The sequence below is a fragment of the Cupressus sempervirens genome, chromosome 11 (genome assembly GCF_028749045.1).
Source record: "Cupressus sempervirens isolate cs-2001-9-10 chromosome 11, ASM2874904v1, whole genome shotgun sequence".
In the NCBI taxonomy this organism is placed as follows: Eukaryota; Viridiplantae; Streptophyta; class Pinopsida; order Cupressales; family Cupressaceae; genus Cupressus; species Cupressus sempervirens.
Genome location: NC_143128.1, coordinates 284,986,984 through 285,013,860, shown reverse-complemented (window position 1 = coordinate 285,013,860; position 26,877 = coordinate 284,986,984). Strand labels below are relative to the sequence as shown.

At 37.1% G+C, this 26,877-nt stretch overlaps 1 protein-coding gene across 5 annotated transcripts in view; it reads right to left on the bottom strand.

Moving 5' to 3' along the window:
* LOC149529220 (GTP-binding protein-like protein) overlaps positions 1-26,877 on the bottom strand; it is a 275,708-nt gene that overhangs the window by 133,182 nt on the left and 115,649 nt on the right. For all 5 annotated transcript variants that reach the window (XR_016358646.1, XR_016358645.1, XR_016358647.1 and 2 more), the window contains exons 4-6: positions 20,094-20,204; positions 18,696-18,758; positions 18,186-18,440 (exon numbers count right to left, since the gene is read on the bottom strand). Coding sequence is in view for 2 of the 5 variants with exons in the window: in XM_089809559.1 (XP_089665685.1) it covers positions 18,186-18,440; positions 18,696-18,758; positions 20,094-20,204 (429 nt within the window). In the remaining 3 variants the exon portion in view is untranslated. The remainder of the gene's footprint in view (positions 1-18,185; positions 18,441-18,695; positions 18,759-20,093; positions 20,205-26,877) is intronic.

Sequence of the window (26,877 nt, the reverse complement as noted above, 5' to 3'; positions counted from 1 at the left end):
ATCATTTTTGGCAAGGAAATAGCCAAAACGTGATCTTTAATGGCAAGATTGTCATGTCCCCACTCTAGCTCAGTCTAACAGAGACATGTGAGTCAGCTTATTATGGGGTCTTGTAGGCTGACAGGGTTGGATAGAGACCCAGTATGGTTATTCAGTGTTGGGGACTGGGTTTTCTGGTGGGCATTGATCAGTTGGGTGACGTTCCTTGTTTTCAGGAGGCAGTTCCTACATTTATGGGGTTCATTCCTACTTTTTAGGAGGTATGATCATGCCCAGGGCTGGGTTTCCATGAGATGACCCTTTGGGTTCAGTTTCAGAAGGATAGGGCTTGTTTCCTAAATTTTAGGAGCATCCCTAGATTTTACGGATGAGACTGCCAGTGGATCCTTGATTTCCAACTTCAGTCACAGACAGGTGACAGGATTATTTTATGGTTTGTGATGTCAGTTGGGCAGTTTGTGGCTATTTGGGTTATATTTTTAATATTTCCTAAGTTAGCGTTTAATATTTAAATAAGGCTAAGTTAATAGCCATTTTGGAGCAATAAGGGAATTTTGGCCTCATCTGGATGCGTATCCCATGTTATGATAGCTCGTTGGAAAGGTCTTGAAATTCTCTAAATCTTTCTCTTTGGTCTCAGGGCAATTCGGTGAACGGATTTATTACTATGGTGGAAAAGGTCATTTTCTACTGACATGGTCACTTTAAAATAAGATTTAATTCATTTTTTATAGCCAACGCCAATTCGGGGTCACTTTAGGGTTCGAATTGCTTTGCAAGGGGTTATAAAGAGATGGGCGCCATTTCTCATGATCATGCATATTTTTCAAACACTTCTTTTCAAATTTGCTCTGCTTGAGCGATTTGCATTCTGGGACGCAAACCCCAGGGTAATTGTTGGCTGGGACGTAACCCTCAGCAGCATTGGGTATTGGTTTGTCAGTAGTTTCAACAATATTCAAGAGGAAGGTAGACGCCACTTCAGCTTGGGGCTACAGTTTGTTTTGTTGGGCATGTTCTTTGGCGTATGGGAGGTGAATTCTAGCAGCCGTACACTGCCATTTCTTGCAGCCGTACTCTATCATTTGTAGCAATTGGATACATAGAATAATCGGTTACTCAGTAGCAGTTTTTTGCATCTTATCAGCCCATTTTCATTAGCCAGTTGTGGGATCATTGTTAGAGGAAATGTATTGGATCTTTTATTTGGCTCTATAATTCAGAGATCTGCTTGGTACGATTTGTATCAACTCTGACTTTTCTTGCCATTTGCTACTTCTCATTTCTATGTGGAATAATCATCAAAAACACAAAAACAAACAAACCCTTCTGCATTTCCGTCTAGTTCTACAAGAAAACATTAATAAACAAGAAAAAACAAAAATAAAATAATTCTACAGCAGATTTGCAACAGAGATCCATCAGGGATCTTTCAGTGGTATCAGAGCTTACATCCTGCCAGCCTATAGGGTTTGTGAGAAATTGTCACAACAGATTTTGGCATCTGGTTATTGGATAAAAGTTTTTGAAAAATCATTTCAGCATCTGGGTAGTCACTAGTTGGTGGATTGAATACAAATCTATGCATCCTAGTGGAGAAATACACAGATTCTACGAGCGCAGGAGAAACCAGTGGCAAGCAGAGGCCGACAGAGACGCACAGATACCAGCTATGGGTGAGGCACAGGGTGCTGCTAGCGACGGCATGCCTACAGAAGCAGAAGAAAGAGAGATGGTGCGGACCCTATTCACTACTCAGCCCAGGATCGCTCAGGCTCTAGACAAGTTACAGGATACCTTGGAGCGTTTGGAGATGGGTGGACACAGAGGCAGGCAGAGTAGATCAGTTTCAGTGGTTGGTAGTCAGCGCAGCCATCAGTCCCATTCTTCAGTTGGGAGCTCCCTTCATTCCAATAGGAGGCATCGCCATTGTACACCTACTACGAATAGGTCATTGCTTCCCCAATTCATACCAGGTGAACGGCCAGCGCAGGTGGAACCACCAGAAGTGGGGTTTCAGGAGTCAGTTTTGACGGCCACAGCTGAGTGGAGAGCTCTACCTCATGAGGTTAGGGACATCTTCCCTTTTCCCCAGTATTGTGCACAGCGTAGAGATACAACCATGTTCAGGGGAGATCGTGGTAATAAACTACCACAACAGCAGCAGAATTATGACCTCAATAGAGCTACTGGGAAGATTACATTGGCCCCATATAATGGCTCAGGAGACACTAGTGCACGAGCTTGGGTCCACAAGCTGGACATATACCTTTCATTGAGGCCCATGCCTGAGCGTGAGGCTATTCAGTTTGTTGTGTTGCATTTAGAGGGAATTGTCTATGATTGGTGGCACCATGGATTGGTCACCCAGGATCACGCCTTAGTTCACTCCTATGCTGAGTTCACCGAGCGACTCATTGCACGATTTGACCGTAAGGATACAGAACTTTATTACAGGGAGTTGGCTCACCTTAAACAAACTGATCATGCAGAAGCCTATATTAATGAGTTCCAGCATATTGTAGTTATGGTACCGGATATGCCCCAGAAACGTAGTGTGATGTTGTTCATTGAGGGTTTGCAGGATAGACTAAAAGGATTGGTATGTGCTTTCCAACCGGCTACTCTTAAGGAGGCTATTGATGTGACATTGAGATTGGATATTGTTCCCACTTCTTATCAGGCAGATAAGAAACCATTTAGAGATTCACGACCTGCACAGAAGGCCAATACGACACAGAACAAAGGAGGGACCTCATCTAAAACTCCTTGGATGAATCAGGAGACGAGGAATGAATTGAGGAAGAAAAAGTTGTGTTTTTCCTGCAAAGAACCATGGGAACCAGGACACCGTTGCATGGGTAAAGGAAAGGTTCATTTGATTGAGGTGACTTCTGAGTTAGGGGATGAGGAGGTTCCTGATACTGATATTAAGGAGAGGATGTTGAGCAGTTTCCGACACAGTTGGAGCTAGACACCGTTCAGCCTGTGGCATCAGCTAAAGTAGCTATGGCTACCCTCTCCAGTTATCCTAAGTTTCATGCCTTCCAATTGAAAAGTACACTTAAGGGTAAGCGGATCACCAGTTTGGTAGACACAGGTGCTACGCATAACTTTATTGATCAAAAATTAGTTGAGAGGCGTGGCTTACACTACGAGGAGTTTGGTGGTTTTGGAGTGAAGGTGGCTAATGGTGCCATTATGGGTTGTACCAAGCGGATTCCACAGCTTAGTATTCAGATGGGAGATTATACTTTGACTGATGACTTCTATGTGCTTCCCATAGAAGATTATGATGTGGTTTTGGGCATGCAGTGGTTACAAGGTATTGGGCGTTACATTATTGATCACCACCGTATGCAGTTAGAGTTTCTTTCTGGCGGGCAGAAGGTGATTTTGAGGGTAGCGTCAGATGGTGGACCAAGGCGGTGACTTCTCGCAAGATGGAGCCTATCCTTAGGCATAATGATGTGCTTTGGGCTACACACTGTTTGGTTAAATCCAAAACACCCATATCTCAGGATGGCCGTGTATTTCATGTGGACATTCAGTCAATGATGGATCGTCACAGTAGAGTGTTTGGTGATATACCTCCTGGAGTGCCACCAGATAGAGGGTTTGAGCATGGTATAGAGTTGGAGGATGGAGCGAAGCCAGTGATTACTACCCCATACCGTCATCCTAGAGCCTATAAGGATGAAATTGAGAAGACTATTTATGAGCTATTGGACATGGGTTTCATTCGACCTAGTTCCAGCCCCTTTGCTTCTTCTATAGTACTTGTTAAGAAGAAGGATGGGACTCTACGGATGTGTGTAGACTACAGAGCTTTGAACGAGAAGACAATAAAAAACAGATATCCCATTCCATGCATGATGAGTTGTTAGATGAGTTACATGGGGCCGTCTACTTCTCTAAGATTGATCTTCGTTCAGGTTATCATCAGATAAGTGTCCAAGCAAAGGATGTACACAAGACCGCCTTCCGTTGTCATTATGGGCACTATGAGTTTCTGGTAATGCCTTTTGGCCTTACCAATGCACTAGCTACTTTCCAGTCCTGTATGAATCATATCTTCAACAAACAGTTGAGGAAATCAGTTCTAGTGTTTTTTGACGACATATTGATTTACGGCAGTACTTGGGAGGACCATCTCAGACATCTCGAGGAGGTACTTAGCATAATGGAGAGTCGGTCTCTATTTGCTAAGCTTTCCAAATGTGAGTTTGGATTGGGGGAGGTCTTATATTTGGGTCATGTGATCAGTGCTGAGGGGGTGAAGGTGCATGAAGAGAAGATTCAGACGATTCAGAATTGGCCTGTTCCTCGGAACATTACTGAGTTACGAGGGTTCCTTGGATTGTGTGCTTATTATAGAAGATTTGTAAAGGGTTTCTCACAGCTGGCAGCACCTTTGACAGATCTCACAAAGAAAGGATCGTTCAGATGGACAGAACAAGCACAGGGGGTCTTTGATAGACTCAAGGAGGTTATGAGCACTTGCCCCGTTTTGGCACTACCTGATTTCTCGCAGCCATTTGTCCTGGAGTGTGATGCGTCGGGCTTGGGTATAGGAGCAGTGTTGATGCAGAATAGACACCCCATTGCCTATGAGAGCAGAAAGTTGCAAAACAATGAAAAGTTGTACTCTACCTATGATAAGGAAATGTTGGCTATTATGCATGCGTTAGCCAAGTTCAGACAGTATCTTGTTGGCAGTAAATTTGTGGTGAGAACAGACCATAACAGTCTGAAGTATTTCCTAAATCAAATAGAGCTCAATGATCGACAACAAAAATGGGTTAGCAAAATTCAGGCTCATGACTTTGATATCGAATTCATAAAGGGGAAGAATAATACTGTGGTTGATGCACTCTCTAGGAAACCTTCATTGGCTGCCCTATGTTCATTGAGCGAGATTTCAGCAAATTGGAAGGCTCAACTTTTAGTTGAATACTCCAAAGATCAGCATGCTTGTGAGATTATGGAGGGATTGATAGTGGATGACAGATACAGTGTGGTAGATGATATTATCTACTATAAAGACAGGGTTTACCTTGTTCCGAGTTCTCAGTTAAAGGAACAAATTTTGCATGCTCTCCATGATATTCCTATAGCCGGAAACCCAAGATATGGTAAGACTTACAGGGCGGTACGTGAGAGATTCTCTTGGAAGGGTCTCAAAGATGATGTTTTACGCCATGTCCGTGAGTGTATGACTTGTCAGCAGAACAAGTCGAAGCATACCTACCCAGCGGGATTATTGCATCCCTTGCCTATACCGGAACAGAAGTGGACAGGGATCTCCATGGATTTCATTACAGGTCTTCCTCGGGTTCAAGGGAAAGATTGCATCTATGTTGTTGTGGATAGGCTAACAAAGTATGCCCACTTCTTTCCCATTGCATTAGATTTTACAGCATCGTAGGTGGCTGAGTTGTTCTTCAGGGAGGTGTTTAGACTTCATGGTCTTCCCAAGACCATTGTGAGTGATAGGGACAGCAGATTCATGAGTTCCTTCTGGCAGGAACTTTTTACAGTAGCTGGTACTTTGTTAACACCTAGTACTAGTTACCACCCTCAAACGGATGGAAAGACAGAAATAGTTAACAAATGGGTGGAGGGATATTTGCGTAACTATGTGTCAAGGCAGCAAAAAGCATGGGTGTGTTGGCTGCATTTGGGCGAGTATTGTTATAATACTACGCATCATATGTCCATTGGCATGACACCTTTCAAAGCTCTCTATGGATATGAGGCATTATCTTTCACTGATTTGGCATTTGGTGACAGTAGAGTTCCCTTGGCTCAGGATTGGTTACAAGAGAACCAAAATGTCATGAGATCTCTTAGGGAGAATTTGCAGCAGGCCCAAAATCAGCAAAAGATGTACGCTGACAAGCACAGGATTGAGAGGGCATTTGAGGTGGATGATATGGTCTTTCTACGTTTACAACCATATCAGCAGAGCACCCTAAAAAGGGGGGGAGCTGAGAAGCTCAAACCACGTTTTTATGGTCCATACAGGATACTCAGGCGAGTGGGAGAGGTTGCATATGAGGTTGAGTTACCACATGGCAGCAAAGTTCATAATGTATTTCATTTATCTTGCCTGAAAAAAGGCCCTTGGTCAGCATATTATAGTTTCACCCGAATTACCTCCTATGGATGAGGAAGGTAAATTGATTTTCGTCCTTGATGAGATTCTCGAGGTGAGGGAACGGCGGTTGAGAAGCCGAGTGATTCGAGAGTATTTGGTTCGATGGAGAGATCTTCCCATAGAGGATGCCACCTGGGAGGGTGAGAGCATTTTACAACATCCTGCATTACAGTTGCTTGTGGGCAAGCATCTCCGAGAGGGGAGGACTGTCATGTCCCCACTCTAGCTCAGTCTAACAAAGACATGTGAGTCAGCTTATTATGGGGTCTTGTAGGCTGACAGGGTTGGATAGAGACCCAGTATGGTTATTCAATGTTGGGGACTGGGTTTTCTGGAGGGTATTGATCAGGTGGGTGACGTTCCTTGTTTTAAGGAGGCAGTTCCTACATTTATGAGGTTCATTCCTACTTTTTAGGAGGTATGATCATGCCCAGGGCTGGGTTTCCATGAGATGACCCTTTGGGTTCAGTTTCAAAAGGATAGGGCTTGTTTCCTAAATTTTAGGAGCATCCCTAGATTTTAGGGATGAGACTGCCAGTGGATCCTTGATTTCCGACTTCAGTCACAGACATGTGACAGGATGATTTTATGGTTTGTGATGTCAGTTGGGCAGTTTGTGGCTATTTGGGTTATATTTTTAATATTTCCTAAGTTAGCGTTTAATATTTAAATAAGGCTAAGTTAATAGCCATTTTGGAGTAATAAGGGAATTTTGGCCTCATCTGGATGCGTACCCCATTTTATGATAGCTCGTTGGAAAGGCCTTGAAATTCTCTAAATCTTCCTCTTTGGTCTCAGGGCAATTCGGTGAACGGATTTATTACTATGGTGGAAAAGGTCATTTTCTACTGACATTGTCACTTTAAAATAAGATTTAATTCATTTTTTATAGCCAACGCCAATTGGGGGTCACTTTAGGGTTCGAATTGCTTTGCAAGGGGTTATAAGGAGATGGGCGCCATTTCTCATGATCATGCATATTTTTCAAACACTTCTTTTTAAATTTGCTCTGCTTGAGCGATTTGCATTCTGGGACGCAAACCCCAGGGTAATTGCTGGCTGGGACGTAACCCTCAGCAGCATTGGGTATTGGTTTGTCAGTAGTTTCAACAGTATTCAGGAGGAAGGTAGACGCCACTTCAGCTTGGGCCTACAGTTTGTTTTGTTGGGCATGTTCTTTGGCGTATGGGAGGTGAATTCTAGCAGCCATACACTGCCATTTCTTGCAGCCGTACTCTGTCATTTGCAGCACTTGGATACATAGAATAATCGGTTACTCAGCAGCAGTTTCTTGCATCTTATCAGCCCATTTTCATCAACCAGTTATGGCATCATTGTTAGAGGAAATGTATTGGATCTTTTATTTGGCTCTATAATTCAGAGATCTACCTGGTACGATTTGTATCAACTCTGACTTTACTGCATATTGTTATTTATTTTCAGACTCTTTTCTTGCCATTTGCTACTTCTCATTTCTATGTGGAATAATCATCAAAAACACAAAAACAAACAAACCCTTCTGCATTTCCGTCTAGTTCTACAAGAAAACATTAATAAACAGGAAAACACAAAAATAAAATAATTCTACAGCAGATTTGCAGCAGAGATCCATCAGGGATCTTTCGAAGATCATGCATCCAAACGTCAAAATGACTCCTCTTTGGCTCAAAACGTGATCTCCAAACTCAAAATCTCTTTTTTTAGGCAAAACGTGGACTTAGAATGCCATAAAAATATGACGTTTTTGCAAGCAAATAAACCGACTAAGGCACGAGAAGGCATGGGAATGCAAAAATGCCCCCTATTGCATGGATTTCATGCCATACAATGGGCAGATCTGGACATTCTTCTCAAAAATGTGGTCTTCAAGGGCATGAACATGGATGTTTTTGCTCTTGGAGGCTAAATTGTGGTTTCAAGATGCAAAAACATGTGATGGAATGCAAAATTACATTCTCTAGGAGGCTTTACATGTTTCAAAATGCATCTATATGGATTTTTTATGCAAATCGCATTCTAGGGGAGTCTTTGCATGTTTTAAAATGCATGTAAGTGTAAAACAATGCAAATCACACTCTTGGACCCTCATTAAATGTTTTATGTAAATGGTCATTTCCATGCAAGTCGCACTCTTGGAGGACCATTGCATGTTTTAAAAAATTAGCTTCTATTTGTCTAAGTCCATAAAAATGACTTTATAATGCAAATTGCTCTCTTAGGATGCAATTGCATGTAAAGGAGGTTTTTCATGCAAAGTGGACTCTAGGAAGTCTATTACATGTATTTCTAGTGCAAATCGCACTCTTGGAGACCCTTCACATGTAAACATGTAAATGGATTTGAACGTTGCATTTGCACTACTTAAGCGATCAATTAAGCACATGTTTACTTGCTTTTTGAGGAAATATCACATAATTGGGTCAAAAATTATATTTACAATATATAGTTTAATATATCATGTGCAAATATCATTCAAAAATAATATTAACTAAGATGTTTTGAATTGAAACATAAAGTAACTTGTGAAAACCCTTTATTGGCTTTTGATGGAAATACTGAATTGTAACTTTAAGATTCTTGCCATTTTATAAATGGAATTTCAGTTTCTACAAATTCTGATTATGCATAGCAAATAGCTTTGAAGGAAATAACACATTGCTCAAAAATGCATAATGTTGTATGCAATATTTTATTTACCTGTTTACACAACCAAAAACAAATCGAATGAACCTGATTTTGAGAGGCAATTCGATATGCTGAAACAAGTGCTTGTCTAAGATCAAGTCCCCAATTCGAAATGCTACAAAAGTGCAGATCGATATTCCTCCAAATGCCGCAAGAAGTTTACAATCATAATCACGTGCCCAAACCGCTGGATGAGCTGAAGGCCAAATACATCCACAGCCAATGTGCCACCCTACACGTGTATCCCCAAATGCAAGCACCAATAAAGACTCATGCTGCTGGTGGGAGTTCTTCCTTGCAGCCGGTAGCAATGTGCAGGCCCAACTTGCTTCTGTCCAACCCCAATCGCATACTACGGCTCGGAAAATCTGCCACGACTTACAAGGATGCCTCCTTGTGGTATTCGACACTCTTCCCGAGCCAAATTTCCACTCCCAGCCGGCAGATATCAGAAGTGAAGAACAATTCGAATTCTCTTCCAATTTCTAGACTATCACCTTCAAACAATCTCCAGGATATAGTATGAACAGCTGAGAGATTTGTCAATCGTTATATCTTAGCAACGATTGCAGCAATTCACAATACTCAGAAAATCTTAGAAAAACCCCTTCAACGGGCAATTCAAGAAGAAATATATAACTTTCAAAATCCTTCTCCTTAGCCACAGAAAATACAGTAAGAGAATCCAACAAATATCAAATTCATTATACTTCAGTAGTGGAATGAAAACACTTCTCAACTACAATGATGAACAGTAAAGAAGTTGGGCAAACTTAAACACTTCTCAGCTACAGTGATGAACAGTAAAGAAGTTGCGCAAACTTAGCTATACCTCAGCAGCTAAATTGCAAAAGAATTTCCAAACCCCTATACATCAACAAGGGCATATAGTTAAGAACCCAGGAAAAAGCCTCAAAGGCACAAAATCAAATATATAATCAAACGTGCATTTCCCAATGAAATGAGCTCTCGTTTATAAGCTTTCGTTGGCAAAAGTTTCCATAAAACTTCACTTTAAAAAACGAGGAAGTTTCCTAAATGAACTCAACACTAGAAACTTTCCAACTTGCTTTTTGGAAATATCTCTTAAAGTCATTATTATAATAATGCAACTCAATGAATAATAAATAAATCAGAGCTCATGCAATTATAACCTGATTAACCACAGGTGATGACCAACTGCCAAGCCACCCACTGCACTACCAAAAATAGTGTTACATTCCAATTTTTGACCTAAACTGAAATATAGCCGTTGACGTTCACATGAAGTTAGTTGACAGTTTAATTTGTTATAATCTTACAAAATGGTAAGATGGTTAGTCGTTATAATTTCAAGTGAAGATAACATGCTAGTTGATCATTTATCACGAATTCATGGAATTGAAAAGATGGTTAACCATTATGATTATTTATGCTTAAACAATTTATTATAATAATATAATTTAACTATAGAGAATTTCCTTATAGGGAGCACATCGAAAGGGTGGAAGCATTGTCAGAAAAGAATTAGGCACAAGAGCATCACCATCACTTGGCAGATAGATTGAAGACCTAGCAACTTGAAACAGGATACATCTATGGGACCCGCATGAGCCATTTAAATAAATAATTTGAGAAACATAAATAATTGGGTTGAAATATAAAACGTAACTCAAAGGATTTAAATTGTTCCTTCACCTTATTATCATAATAGATATAAAATTGAAATGGCACCATTATATTAGTGATGTCACCCCATTGATATATTTACATGTACATATATAATATAAAATTATAATAATATTCAAATATATTAACATTCGAATTATAATCTTCCAACTCTATTCTTTTTTTTTTAATATTCTTTGTTTTTAACGGATTAACACTTGGCATGATTAATCGATTTTTGAATGGTTTTAAATCTTTAATTAACCGATGGAAGTCGAGAAGCCACGGCTAGTCCTTTAAGAAGAAGTCGTGATGGGAGTCGGATATGACTGTCCTTGGTCTTCCATCTTTTCTAATACCATTTTTCCAAATACCCCGTTTTGCATAAGTCGAGTTCCATTTTATCAGAGTATTTCTCTTTCGTATCCGCCAACACCTTGCAATTGCCAAATCAGGCATTGATCAAATTTGAGTGATATAACTAAGTCGAGCAAGAGTTCCGGTTAGAGGACAAGAGGGTGTCAATTTCAAGTCGGATCTTTATTCGCTTATATACCAGGTTATGAAATGTTTTCCCACGAATTTATTACCTTCATTTTTCCAGAATGTAAGACCGACTGTAGCCGGCTAAGCATAGAAATTCAATATTAAGACTAAGATTATCATATGTTACATAACAGGCGGAAGCCAAGAAGGCACGGCCTTCCTTCTAATTTAGCCGTGAACGGAGTCTAGCACCTTTCGTTATATTTTCGTCTGTCTTGTCGTATTAAGGCAATCAACTTAGCATCAGCATGATCATCAACCTTCCTTTACCACCACGAACTTTGCTATAATAACCTCTCTAGCATTCGAATCCACAAGAGCCGTGAGCCAGGGTTTCATTTTATATTACCAGACTAAGCATCCAATACCATAGCAATTCTGTCATAAGAACCCAACTTGGAGGGATCTGCATTTGGGAAGTCTGCAATTAAAGGAGGATAGATTTCAAATTGGGTTGCAAGGATTCTAGTATATCCAGTGATACATCGGGTCATGTTATGACATTACCATATTATTTTATTACTTTCCAAAGCGGCTAGTTAGCCATCTAAGATATTTATCATTTCAAATTTATTTTCAAGAATCAATATGAGATGCTACTTATCCAGTGTCCTTATTATCAATCCTTATTCCTTAAACTTCCATATTAAATTAGATACAACCCTTATGGAAGCGTATTTCCAAATGCATTAAAGTCTGGAATGAAGTATACTATCTAATGATCTTTTCCAAATTAGTCTCAAGAACATAGTCTTTTGGTCACAGTTGTGATAAGCGTACTAAGCAGCGAATCTATGCAGCAAGTTTCAATATTTATCATGATGATATCTTGTTTGATATCTTGTTTGAATTTATAGATTGAACTTCTTTAAATTAACCTTGCTCATGGCAGGTGATAACCAAGTAACCATAGTATAGTTCCTTATGCCAATGGATATTAAAATTAAACAATCAATTCGGAAATATTTAGCCAATAGTGGCATGTTGTTATGGTTAAGTTGTTAAGTTGTTATCCTTTCCATCAAGGTTCAAATCTAATGGGGATGAGGTCCCCCATTTGTGGCCTCACTGGTTCATAGCTCCAGATCAAAACGTTTACCCTTTTTAAAAATATATATATTCTAAAATATTTAAAGAAAATAATCTCTCAAATCACAGATTGTGATAAGCTAGAATATATATTAATTATGAATCAACAGAAAGAACTGGTTGTTCTGAGAATTCCGAACACCCTGGGACTCACCCGGCTGTGTAGCCAAGGAAATGGGTGATAAGGTAAGAGAAAGGAAATCTGAAATAACATGAAACAGAATCAGATATGACATAACAATGTTTATCATTTTTAGTTTGAATTATTTAATAGTTTATGCAAGATCCTGTTAATTGTATCCTCCTACTATCAAGTCGAATGGTGTGTTTAAATACCCGGATGCTTAATAGATGACAAATGTTCTAAGTCCAATTCCGAGTCGGGAGGACCTTTCTCATTAGAGATTGTGTGGGGAATAAGTTAAGTTCTGAAGCTGGGTGGTTAAGCCCCTGACAATGTTTCACCTCTTCCCAAGTTGTCAGGCGTACAACAGACAAAGATGCGCTATACATTCAATTGTTTGTCGGAAACAAGTATTATCACTTTTATGAAGTATATGCAAGAAGGTAAGATTAATTGAGTTATTTCATCGTTATAGTTATTTTACACTTAGACACGAGAGATGGATTTATGGATTGTTTTTCATTTATATGAATATCAAATGAGTATAGCTTTTAATCTTGAGTTATTACCACAGTTAAACAATCGGAAGGAAAAGAATGATACAGTGATATCTGGAGCCCTAAATGATACAGTGATATCTAAAACCCTAATTGATTCAGTAGTATCTGAAGCCCTAATTGATACAGTGGTATCTGATGCCCTAAATGATCCAGTGGTAATTGAAGTCCTAAGTGATACAGTGGTATCTGAAGCCCTAAATGATCCAATGGTAATCAATGAACTAATCGATAGAGTGGTTTGTGATGCCCTAATTTTATATAGTGGTATTTAATAGTAGTTGTCATTTGATTATGATATAGCGGTATTGGATGATAGTTGTTATTTGATATTGTTATATCGGTATTTGTGGACTAACCTGAGTGGTTGCAAAAGCATCCCTACAATGATTTCTAATTTCGAATTCCATGGTATGTGGATTTTAATTTTTATAGTAATTCATTCATGGTGTTTTAAGTTCTTAGTTAAGAAATTTTGATTAACTAATTTTTAACCGTCAATCTCTTTCATATGAACAAAATTGATTTAACCGTCTTCCTATGAAAATGAAGTAATATCTATATTTCTTTGAGTATGTTAGTTGTTAATTAAGATCCGAGAAAACCGGTTGTTACAAATAGCAACTACTAAAAATAGACTTACTAAAAATAGTAAATCCATAACTGAGACCCCCAAAATGCCCTGTCAGCTCACCAGGGTCGCTATGATGAGCTAACACTATCAACCGCATAGACTAGCCAAAAATGGGGACATTACATAACTCAAAAATAAATCAAACTATATAGTTAATAAAGTCACCTAAGTGAAAAATTTAAAAAGAAACTCAAACATTTTAAAATATAACATAAAGTGTTCTATAGTCGCTTAATTGATAAATTTCAGAGATAAAGTAACTTAAAAACAGAACATAAAGTGAATTTATGTTATATTTTTCAAAAAGTGAATGTCAACATTAAAATATAACATGATACTTCAAATTATGCAATTGCATCTGGAGAGTCTACCTCTTGGGCACTAAAATGATCATATATTTTGACTACCAAGCCTAATAAAGCCCTAAGATATACTGAATCGAAGGAAAAGCCGAATGCAAGGGATTTGAACAAAACTAAAAGACCAAAAACAAACAAGTACACACTCAAAAACGAGAAAAAAGGACATTGAAGGCTTCACAAATCAAGCAAATGTTTAAGAAAAGAACAACGAAAAAGACTTGACAAAAGGCTTCAATAAAAGAGTTCATTACATAGACTTGGGTCAATTGATTGATCAATGTTATCCTATTAAATAAGAACTCAGAGAAATGCGAAACTAAGTTGAAATTTTTTGTACTGTTACCTACATTTTCTGATAACAAAATGTAGGACAACATGCAATAACAAACTTTGTGCCTTACTAGTTATTCTTCTTGAATCCTCACGAGACAAGTGTAGGAGACTTTGGGTTCCTATTTTTGTTGAACATAAAATATAAAAATGTAAATTGCTGCGATTGGTATTGTTGTTAGGTCAATTCCAAGTTCGCCAGTATTATCATAGCAATAAGGCACTTTTTGTTGTTAGAAAGTAGTTGTTGTATGCAAATAATTACTGAAAAAGAGGAATTGATTAAGAGAACTGCCCTTTTTGTAATTTCAGTTAAGTTTGTGTTTAAGTCACTTACGGTAAAAAGGAGTCTCCCATATCACTTAGAGGAGAGAAAAATCTCATGAGACATGGCCTAAGGTCACAATTTTGTAAGTTGTGGTCATAGTGACTTACAAAAAGTTTAGCCAATACATTGTGAGTCTCTAAATAATCAAATTGTATAAGTCAAAAGGAAAAAGGGGTGAGAATTGTTTATCAAGGAAGACAAGGCATTAATGGTTAGGCATATAGTGGTCCCTGAAGCTGATTAGATACAAGCTATGTTAGAGTAGCGATTCTACAAGATCAAACGTATTTCAACCAGTATAGCATTTTTCGACTTCCATATCCATGCTCTAATGGGCTATTTGATGCAAAAAAAAGTTTTGGATACATCTGGCATCATTTTGGTTGAAATTAATGATGAGTTTATAACATTGGAAGAAGACTCCAGTGTTGTTCTATCCTTAGAAGAGAAATTTGGAGGACAACATAGAGCTTCTCCACCTCAATTTGACTTCTCTAATTTTGTGAGATCGTTCGACCCTCATATATACAAAGCAAAGCAATGGTTAGTTCAAAAGGACCAGCAGAAGACATGGCTTTAATAACTTTTCTAAAAGATAAGACTGGATTTCTTTCCTCTCCATGGATAAGCAAAGAATAGATCTTAAAAGAGCATCATCTACCAATCACAAGTTTAGGCCATCATCTATTCTCCTTGGAAAAAAGGAGATAAATCTCCTTAAAACTGTCCTTTCCAATTTGAGATGTGGGATTGAGATCCTTGTTTTCTAGATAATGTGAAGTAGTGGCAGATATCACACTTTTTCAAAGGGTTCAAGGATGCTTGAGTTAGTGAAGAAACTTTCAGCCTTAGAAGAAAATTTGAGAAAATAGAATGCCCATGGTATTTGAAAATATCTTTGCTGATAAATTGTGGTAGATATGTTGGCATTGAATGAGACAATCTTGTATGTGAGAATGGATCAACAATCTTACTATCTACTAAAGAGTCGTTGGCATCGAATGAGACAATCTTGATTGTGGTAATGGATCAACCATCCTACAACCTAGTAAAGTTGTTGTTGGCAGAGTTATGCTAGATACTTCTATGAGGAGAGTTTTTGACAGCAGAAATCAGGTAAGTTTGACTTGCTTAAGGTGATAAACTACAATTGTTTCTTAAAACACCACAAAAACAAATAAGTCCATAAACAGAATTTTGTCCATCCTTCCACATGATAGGAGATAATTGGAAGATCTATTTAAGATTAGACAAAAAGGGCAGCCTCCTTCTTTGAAGATTAGCTAGGCTCTAGAGATGCATTAGCTTTGAGGAAGCAACATGAAATATCACAATATATCCCTCTCATTGTTTCAAAAGCAGATAATAGATTTCTTGTTACTTCATTCATGTATGATGAGTTCAAATTGGTTTGATTCGAATTGCACCCTAACAAAGCACCCAGTCCAAGTGGTTTCCTAATTGCTTTAATCAAAAAAAATTAGAGTGTGGTTCATCAACTTCATAACAACATTTAGAAGGCAGAAAAAGGATCCAAAAAATCCAGGATCTAAAGGAGTTAAATGGATAGATAAAAGAAATAGAAATTTGCTAAATTTTTGTGTTGCTTCTTCAAGTGATTGTACTTCCCAAAATGCATTAGTTTATTAATTAAAATTTATAATTTATGCTTTCTTGAATCATTTATTTTGCTTCTTTCTCAAGTGGCACAACATTCATCAAAACTATTGATAATGTAATATCAGCATAAATAGCTTTTTTAACAAACTGGACATGTAATTTGATATCGCTAGTACAGGGTAAGGCTCAATTGTAATTTCGTATACAGGACTCTATAAGTCTCAGGCTACACTGGGGGTTTTCTTACCCCGTTCTTTTTCACCAGTGCCTGCAGTTACATATCCAAAACAGCATTTGAATATTCAAGTAATGAGGAGATAAATACAAACAACGTCTAATTTACTGTCAGTAATATTCATACAGTAGAAACACTGTACAATATGCAGTGGGAAGTAAAACAATAATAATCAAGAAGACGGTATATCAATTTGACATGGAATTTGAACAAAAGAGTCTTAAAAGGATATTTCAAAGACTGCATTTGAGAAAGCAAATTCAATATAAGTGATCATCAAATCATATCACAGCATGTCCCCCATTGTCAAATCAGGGAAATTTATCAGATATAGTAATGATATTGATAAGAATAAGTATCCTCTAAGTGATCAAATAAATATATCTATTATCTATATCTCATAAGTTACAAAAGTGGTACCAAATATCATAATACATAGAAGAATCAAGAATTCAAGGTAATTGTTCCAAATTCCCATGCCATCTGTGGACTGTGGACATTACAGCTTCCACAAATTGATTGTGGAGATCATACAAGTAAACCGAACTCTACATAGTATTTTAATTCATATTTTTCATTTATTTTCTGTTTATCCACACTTATGTTAATGTTTCATAATATTCACAATTTGCAGAGCCTTTAATGGTTTTCCTACAAGTTGGTGATGGTGAGAAGCTCATAATGGGATGCATATATGAGAGCATGGATAGGGCCAAGCATAGCATTAGATCCAGCTATGCGGGAGTTGAGGGCAAGTATCTGCCCATTTGGGAAATCATTGATACAATGGCACTTCAACTTTACAAGCCCCTACACATAGGTGTCTATTTCCTCAATCTAGCATTCCAATTCTGCAATTATTTCATGGCAGATGAGGTGGTTTTGAATGGGCTCTACATAGTCAGAGCAGATAATGCCCGATACTAGTGTTAGCGCACAAATACACAATTGAGATCTTTATACTCGGACAAGAAGATCTCTTTGCACAAAATATATGCAACGCAGCTCCATTGACATTGCAGCAAGGTAAAAATCTATTAAGGGCATAATCAAGTTTAAAATTAAAACTTCCTCTTTTTGTTCAGAGTTGGATTATGAGATTGATTTCTTTTTTCTTTTTCTCATGTGAGATGCATGGTGAGAAATATTTGGTGCTAACGTACCAAATCTTAAAAGAATTGAAGTTTGAGTACTGAGCCAACCATGCAGTGCTTTTGGTTGCGAGTGTAATTGGAGTATGAGCACATACTCTCCAGGAAGCGCAAAAGAATGTTAGTGCAGAGGTTAAATGATCTATTCATCACAAATTTTACCTTCACCACAAACAAATTTTAGGCACTGACTTATCGCCGATCAAACTAGAGGATGTCGATCCATAATCTGATTGGCTAACTGAGGTTGAGGATCCCATCTTTAGTCCTGAAGACCTCACTTCTGTTGACTAGGTGGACAGAAAAGGAAAGGCAGCGGTAGTAGCCATAGCAGACACCTTGGATTTAAGTTTTTGGATATCCTCAAGATATCACAATCAGAGTCACTCAAATTCAAAGGGAAACTGTTGCTGCAAAAGTCAATCAAGGAAATAAAACACCATTATTTTTCCTAATCCATTAAGACTCCGTATGAATACTAATACACATCAGAATACATGGCTGAAACTACAAAGGTTGATGGAAATTTAGGACATGGTCTCTTCTTAATATAAGAAACTCGGTATGTGACATTTCTTGTGAAAATACAGATAGATTGATAAATGAGCATACACAAATGATTTAGTTTTGACACTACATCTAGATTAATCCAAATAAATTTCTGAAGCTTTTAGAAATGTTTGAAACAGTGTCAAGGAGAAAAGGATCAGATCTAACCTGTGCTGAGACAGTAACCACTTCAGATTTGAAATTCGATGCAACTTCCAGCAGTTCTTTAACATAAGGGTTACTTGTGGGCTCAATCAGGTCTGATTCAGCCACATTTGCCACATATACCACAGGTTTCATTGTAAGTAAACAAAGATGCCTAACAGCATCATTTTCGTAATCTGATAATTTTACTGATCGTGCCGGTTTTCCTGATAGCAGTGCTTCATGGATCTGTTGTAATGCAGCCATCTCAGCTCCCTCCTGCAAGTGATATTGAGCAGGGAAGACTTTTGTATTGCTCAGAGAATCCTCAGATGTGATCGTGCACAAGAAATTAGCTCAATAATTTAAAGATGAAAACAATAGATGTTTATGTATCAAACACATCGGAGACGGACAATTTAAAAGTAACAACTAAAATTGCTTTAAAGTTTAAACCCAAAAATACTATGCTTCCAATTCAAGGCCCACAAGCAGCAGAAAGTAACAAGCAATTTACTTATTTAGAATGTTTACCTTAACCTTTGTTTGTGAATCTTTTGTCTTACTTTTCTTCAACCTGTCCATTCTCCTCTCAATCTGATCTCTTGCACAAGAAACAAAAATAATATCAACCCTTTAAGCCCTAGCATACATGTCTCAAACATCTTAGTCCAAGAATCTGTATTTCATCTAATGAAGAACTGCAGCCCTTTTTTCTTGTGGTTTTGGAAAGTACACATTGAAATTTACATAGAGGTTTTTTCATGTTACAGAATTACATGAAAGAATAATGTTGGTAAAGTAATGAAAAAAAATTTACCTTAAGCTATTTTTCTTAGGCTGAGAGGATATTACAACATAGGAACTTAAATAACTAAAGAAATCACATGAATTAGCAAAATGCATACATACAAAATAGTCCGCCATTATGGGAATAAGCCTTACAGAAATACTAATAAATATAAGACCAAACCAAAAAGTGTACCATTTTTAGCAAAATCCAACTAATCACATTTTATTTGGAAAAGGAAATATATCTTACAAACAGAGTTTATAAAAGGGTTACCTTAATCAAAATAGGCTAGGGGAGGCTATGTGGAGAGTGAAATATAAAAGCAGTGCAATCAACAAGTGGGAGATGATGGGAACTATGACGTTAAGGATAAGAGATCTACAAGGAAGCTGAATTTTTAGGATCTTTGATGGTATAATACAGATACACAAGTCCCAATCACTTAATGTCTTGCTTCATAGTCTGCCTTGCTTGCCACAACCAAAATGAAAAATTGCAAATCTGATCAAAATGGAAAATATTAGTACACCACCCACATTAGTGGCTTTTGGGGAGATAAAGTATTTTTTTTTTAGGGCATCTGCCCCTACCATTAATATTAAATTGTTCACAAGGCAAGAGCCTACAACACAACGGTAAAATTGTAAGCCTCTTATCTGGGAGGTCTTGGATTCGAACCAAAATGAAAAATTGTAAATCTCATCAAAATGGAAAATATTAGTACACCACCCACATTAGTGGCTTTTGGGGAAAAAGGAAAATATTAGTACACCACCCACATTAGTGGCTTTTGGGGAGATAAAGTATTTTTTTTTTTTAGGGCATCTGCCCTTACCATTAATATTACATTGTTCACAAGGCAAGAAGCTACAACACAACGGTAAAATTGTAAGCCTCTTATCTGGGAGGTCTTGGGTTCGAATCTACTCGACCTTAATCAAAACTAAAATAACTAATGATAACACATAATAATAATTAACCTTGGCTTCGGCCTCTTACCGATCAAAAAAAACACAAATATTACATTGTTCACAAAACAAAAAATAAATAAAAAATCAACAGATGCCAATTATATGTGTTAATTATTTCCATAAAATGTAGCAAACTTTAGATACATAAGTTGTTTGCAAACTCCCTGCCTGTTCAAGATCAGAGAAGGCCAGCTCTAAATTGATGATTTCTATGTCTGATTTTGGATCAATTTTCCCATTCACATGAACAATGTCATTATCTTCAAAACAACGCACAACCTGCCAAAATTGCAAAGAGAAAAAAGTGAAAATCGAAAAACTTTTTGTAACCTGAAACCCTTGAGATATATAAATGAAAATATTTAATTAACGACACAAAAATTCTGATAGAGAAGAACACAACAATCCACACCAAATAAAAGAACAAGTAGAATCAACTTAACTCACTTTTTGTTCAGATAATTGTAGATCAGCTCAAATATTTATATGCCTTCAGACCAGTTATCCACAGGACTGTGGAGAGTTGAAAATTTTGAGTGCAAAAATAGTCAGATAGTTTATGTCAACAAGAAGTAAAACTTAATTGTACCATCATTTTAATCCTATAAGTGTTTATATAATCTCAGGTGGACGTGATTGAAAAGTCTAAATAGAATCTACAGCATGAAAGTAAGGTACTCACAGTAATTTGCATGACTAAAAACTAGGTTCTCTTGTAGATATAGATCCTCTCCTACCATAAATGTAAAAAGAAGGTGTCTAAATATAAGGAATTCTTCAACCCATGCGACAAGTGGGAGTGACAGTTACATAACTGGCCTCTATGGGCTTCATGAACTATTAGGCACACTACTAAATACACCATAAATGCAACTAACGATGATCATAACAAGCAGACATAAACTACAAATATACTGCCTGTCATTCCTTTGCTAATTGTGTGTGTTTGTGTGGGAGGGGGGTAGGGTGTGAATATTTTTATTTTGTATAATGGATATGCAAACTACTACAAGAATGTGGATAGGAAGAACCAGCTTTCATGGGAAGTGAAGCTTCCTATTATTTAGTTTTCTTATAGGGTGTGAATATTTTTATTTTGTATAATGGATATGCAAACTACTACAAGAATGTGGATAGGAAGAACCAGCTTTCATGGGAAGTGAAGCTTCCTATTATTTAGTTTTCTTACTTTTGACAATGGCAATTTGTATTCAGCACACAAAATCAAGTGTTATGTTTTGATAATATTTTTTGCATTAACATAGCCAAAAAAGCTGGGATACATCAGTGGAAAATATAGTTCCTGAGATATCATATCAATATACAGCATCAAAACACTAGAAGTCTCAGCAGATAGTTAGGTAGCGACTGCCTAGCTACCTATTAGATATTTTCAATAACCGTATGTAATGACCCTGCTCAAATCTGACCTTAAAATGCTGATTGAAGGCTCAAAGAATTTCGTCAAACACTTCACATACAAGGGTCATATTACTGATATAACATTTCAGTTTGCTTTGATGACTCTTTTCTTCAATTAGCATCAATGAGAATGTTTACAAATGACTCTAAATTGACTAAACAATGAACTAACATGAATATGCAACTTATTTTGACAATATTCAATGCATATATGTGACTGAAACTACTTGCAATATGCAGTTACAGCAACTAGTAATTATGACAAACACTTTGGATGCAACCAAAGATGACATTTATGCACTTACAGCCAAGTGGTATTTTAACAAACATTTGGTATGCATAATTATAACATTATTTATGCCAAAAAAGAGAACCTACAGCCAATTGACATTTTGACAAACAATTGGCATGCAAACTAATAAGTTGATCATGAATGGCAATAACATATTCAATTACAATAGTAGTTGACCAACAACTTCTTTCTCCTTCTTTGCAATACAATGTCTACTACAATGATACTATGAATTGGTCAACACTCTTAGCTTACAATTGTTTGACAATAGTGTCAAATCTGATTTTCTGAGTACTCACTCATAGCAGTAATTAAAATGCCTATGATTACAATGCAAACTACTTAGTGAATGCAAGAAGAACCTAGTAATGATGACGCCCAATGTTGTTAAAGAATAAACAATAAAAATCCAATGTGATAGGCACCTTCCAAGCTCAAATTGAAATACTCAAGCTACTGCCTCTGTTCTTACCTGGCAAAAGTTTACATAATTAATTGCAGCACCAAACGCCTTCCAATTTGCTCGTAAAACAATTGTCTTGACGATAGAAATTGAATGCAACAATACCCAGAATGATTGGCCTCCTCAATCGAAAGGTATGAGCAAAAACATAAGACTCACATAGGCTGATCAACCTCCATGACAGCAGATTATGAAGGTCTGTAATGATCCTGCTGAATAACATAATCAATCTCAACAATACATCCGTTGTTGAAGTAACTTCTCCATCAAATGCAACAATACATCAGCTGTTGCAAGTACAATAATACATCAACTATTGAACTCAAATAATCTCCACCATGAAGCACAAGATTGGACTTCTAAAGTAAAGCCCACAATCAACAATAATTCAGCTGGTATCTCACAGCCTCAAAATTACGTAACCAATGAGGGTTTTCGTCCCCAAAGATTCTCCAATGGCTAAAACCCTAATTAGCTTCTCCACCAAATAATCACATCAAACAATCATGAATTCCTGGATGATGAGAATGAGGCCCATGATGTCTATTTATACTTTTTCCTCAAGAGGTTGGCCCAAAATCTAGAAGCTTCCAGAAATTATTTTATTTTTATTAAGTGACTTTATGATATATGATTTTATTTAAGTCACTTTATTAAATTAATTAAATATAAAGTTACCTTTTAATATTTATTTATTTGATAACTTTATAAATAATTAATTTAATACCACTTATTTATTTAATTAAAATAATTAATTAGTCATCCTCATAAAATATTCATTATTTTGGACAACTTAATTAATTAAATTAATTAAATCAAATTACCTCTAAAATGAGGACATTACACTGTAGTAACCAACATTTTATATAATCTATTAATACATAAAAAGTTCCTGACAACAGAGTAGCATGAGAAAAAAAAAGCTCTTCCACACATCCAGCATTAGCTTATCTGTCTTCATGTAATGGTAATGATTGGTTTTGGCACCCCTTGCTGGTATCAACAGGTCTATCTTCAATACTTAGCTTCTTGATAAACTGGTTCAGGTTGTCAGTTTCCCTTTGGCTGAGAATATCTCTACGGATAGAGAAATATTGACACAAGACTATAGCTTCCTTGTGGATTATGATTTCTCCTTCACTCATCAGCACTATAAACTTGTCTCTGGAAATTTCTAAAGTTGCAGCAACCTGTGAAGTGATATGAAAATGAATGAGTTTACATCCAAACTCAGTAAGTTGCCTCCTATTTTGAAAAATCTCTCCATTTCTCTCCTTTCAAAGAAACTATAGAATCTCACAGGTTAGAACAGACCAAAAAATGTTAAGACTTACAATCAAAACACTCCACAAATTCAGCTGAGATTTCACTCCATGACAGACCAGGTCTACTGTTCCAAACTATGGGTGACCCAAAGAAAATAGACCAAACACCATGAGCAAAAGCACATTCCAAAAATAAGTGTTCAAATGATTCAGGAACACAGTATACACCACAAACAATAGGACTGCACAAACCATGGGGTAAGGTAGTACCAACAGCAAGCTTTCTCAAAAGCAATAACCATCAAAAACAAGACTTTTTTGGTTCACAGCGAGAGTTCCTGAAGAAGTTAAAGATAAACTGCCATCTAGAAACTGAGAACTCCAGCCCCCAACTAAGATCCGCTTTGTCAAAAATAGAACAATCATCTTTAAGCATATGGTAAATCTTTTTGGTAGAAACTGCATTAAAACCAGAACCATCATTCCATTTGGCACACCTCATATACTGATCAATATTCATAGCAGCACCTACAAAAAAATTGCCCACAACTTTGACAATGATAGAGTAGGTTTTCTTCTGAGTGCTAGCAATATGATATTTAGTAGAGATTTCTTCCCAATACCCTAGCCTATTGTCAACCATAATATCTTTAATTAGAGAAATACCATATTTATGCCAATTCTTAGCAGAGCAACTTTGGGTTAGAACCAAAGGTTTGCAGTTAGCTTCCACGCCCCACCAGATGGATCTATCTATAACAGAATATGATGGAGAACCCTCACATGCACCCCTATTTAGGAAAAGAATTCTAACCTAAGTCCAAGCCTTCCACATAGAATGAAAAATTTTGGAGCCGAACACATTCAGCTGAAACTTATCAAATATTTTATCACATAAAGAAATATCAATCTAACTTACCTTTTCCAATCCCTAATCTATAGATGTTTCTGACCGAGTCTGAACTACCCACTTGAAGCCAATGCCATACCTTGGGCTTTCAAGTCTTTAATGCCTAGACCTCCTTTTTCTTTGGGGAAACAGCAACAGTCCCATTGAACACAATGCCTTTTTTTGTTTCCAATCCCATCAAACCACAAGAAATCTCTCATAATTCTTTCCAAGCTAGCAGTTTAATAGTTCACAAACAAACAAGCAGAAGAGAAATAAATATGGTGGGCAGAAAGAACTTTTTGAACCACTTGCACTCTATCAGCCAAGGAAAGGAGATGAATTTGCCACTTTAATATTTCTTTTCAATTTTAGAAAAGAGCCAGTTCCACGTGTCTTTAAGGGATGGATTAATAGAGAATGGTATTCCCAAATATCTAACAATGTCATTCGGCCCTAGCCACTGCCACCCTTTGTTCACAATCCATTCCGGAGGAGAGGGAGACCATCCAATAATGGAAGACTTATGAGGAGCTACTTTAGCCCCAGAAACTTCACAAAAGAAATGAAGTTTGCTTAACATATTATCAAAATTACCTTCCTACAAAGTAATAAACAAGGCAGTATCCTCTGCAAACTGGGCATTGACTAAAGATTCCTGACTAGGGAGAGTGATCCCTTTAACAAGGGGCCCTAGTTGTGTAGACCTGAGAATGTAAAACAGAGCATCAGCAGCTATAACAAATTAGGAGAGAGCTATTGGACACCCTTGTCTGATGGATCTTTGTAGAGTAATGCTTTCAGTGATTTCATCATTAACATCAATAATAGTAGAGGAATCATTAAGAAGAATATCAATCCATTTACAAAAATAAAGTGGAAAACCAAAGGCCTGGAGCATGCCCCTAACAAAGGGCCATTCAATACGGTCATAAGCTTTTTCGAAGTCCAATAAATCCATCACTGCATTTTGATCATCATTCCTAGCCCAATGCATAGCTTCCCAGCTTGTAATCAGATTTTCAAGAATAAATCTTTCCTTTATAAACCCTGTTTGAGTTGGGGATATAAATTCATTAAGGAGGCCTCCAATTCTCTTACCAAGAGGTTTGGCCACAATCTTATAGGAAAGATTTAATAATGTAATGGGTCTGCAATTCTTGACCTTTGATTTGTCTCCACTTTTGGGTAGTAACTTAATAACACCCCTGTTAATATGAATACCTAGAGACCCTATCCTGAAAGCATCTTCATATAACTCCAAAAGCTCAAGGGAAATCCAATCCACATTATGTTTGTAAAATTCAGCAGGCAGACCATCAGGACCGGGTGACTTATCATTAGCAAGAGAAAGAATAGCAGCATAGATTTCTTCAAGAGTTATGGGCAATTCAAGCTTCCTAGCTTCTATATCAGAGATCTTCTTTGGCATCATCTTGAGGCATTGCTCTAAATTAGAGTAATTATTCTCATGGAATTCTGAAGTAAATAGATCCTTATTGAATGTAAACAAAGCATTCTTAATACAATTAGGATTGTCAGTAACATCACCACTAATCTGAATTTTCTCAATCAATTCTCTTTTATGTTTGGCTCTAATGATGTTTAAAAAGTACTTGGTTCCTTTGTCTCCATCCTTCATCCAATTCATCATGGCTCTAGTGTTCAAACCCTTAAATTTGTATTGCTGATGTTTCCTAAGAAGAAATTTAATTTCTACTAGTCTCTCTTCTGGTTGGGGATCACATCCTTTCAGTTGCAAATCTTTTTCAGTGGAGTTAAAAATACTTTGAAGCCTTTGTTCTTCCTTATTCTTGTCAATAGCATGCTTTTTGCCTATAATCTGACAGAGCTTCCTCCATGAATCAACTAGCATATTCCACAAATCCCTAGGTTGTAATTTTGGATTGCAAAGTCTACAAAGACTAGTCATCACTTTAATGGCATCATTGTTGTCCTCATTTTTGAGCAAGGAAATATTTAGTTTAAAACTTGCATTTTTTTCCTCCTATTCTCAAGAAACCCATCCATAAAGATACTAGCAGAGATTGGGTGGTGATCTGACATAGCAGAGGGAGAAACAATCACAGGAGCATGTCCATCTTGCCTTTCCAGAGAGAAAGAATGATCCTCTACATAGATTCTATCCAATCGACAAACTCTTTGGTGTGCAGCTTGATTATTACACCATGTGTACCAAATATCAGAGAAGGACTTCTTCTTAAGAGCCAGGGGATCAACAATCATAAAGGTCCTTTTAAAGTTAGACCAGAAAAACTATTCATTACCTCTCCAGCAGTGAGCATTTCCCCCACTCTTATCTTCTTTATTCTCCACCATGTTAAAATCTCCAACAAAGGTCCAATGGGCTTTGGGTAAGTTGTTAGTTAACCATTCCCAATGCAGCCCGCTCCCTATAATCATTAGGTGCATATATATTACAAATTCCAATTAACACATCATTGTGCAAAAGAGTGACCCACAAGGCTCTATGACTGGAGGAATAGCCATTAGAAGTGATCTTGTTAGCCCATTGTGGTCCTACCATAATAGCAGTACCACCTTTGCCTCTAGAATGATTGGAGTAGAAACCAACAGACTAATCCCATATGAATTTCGAA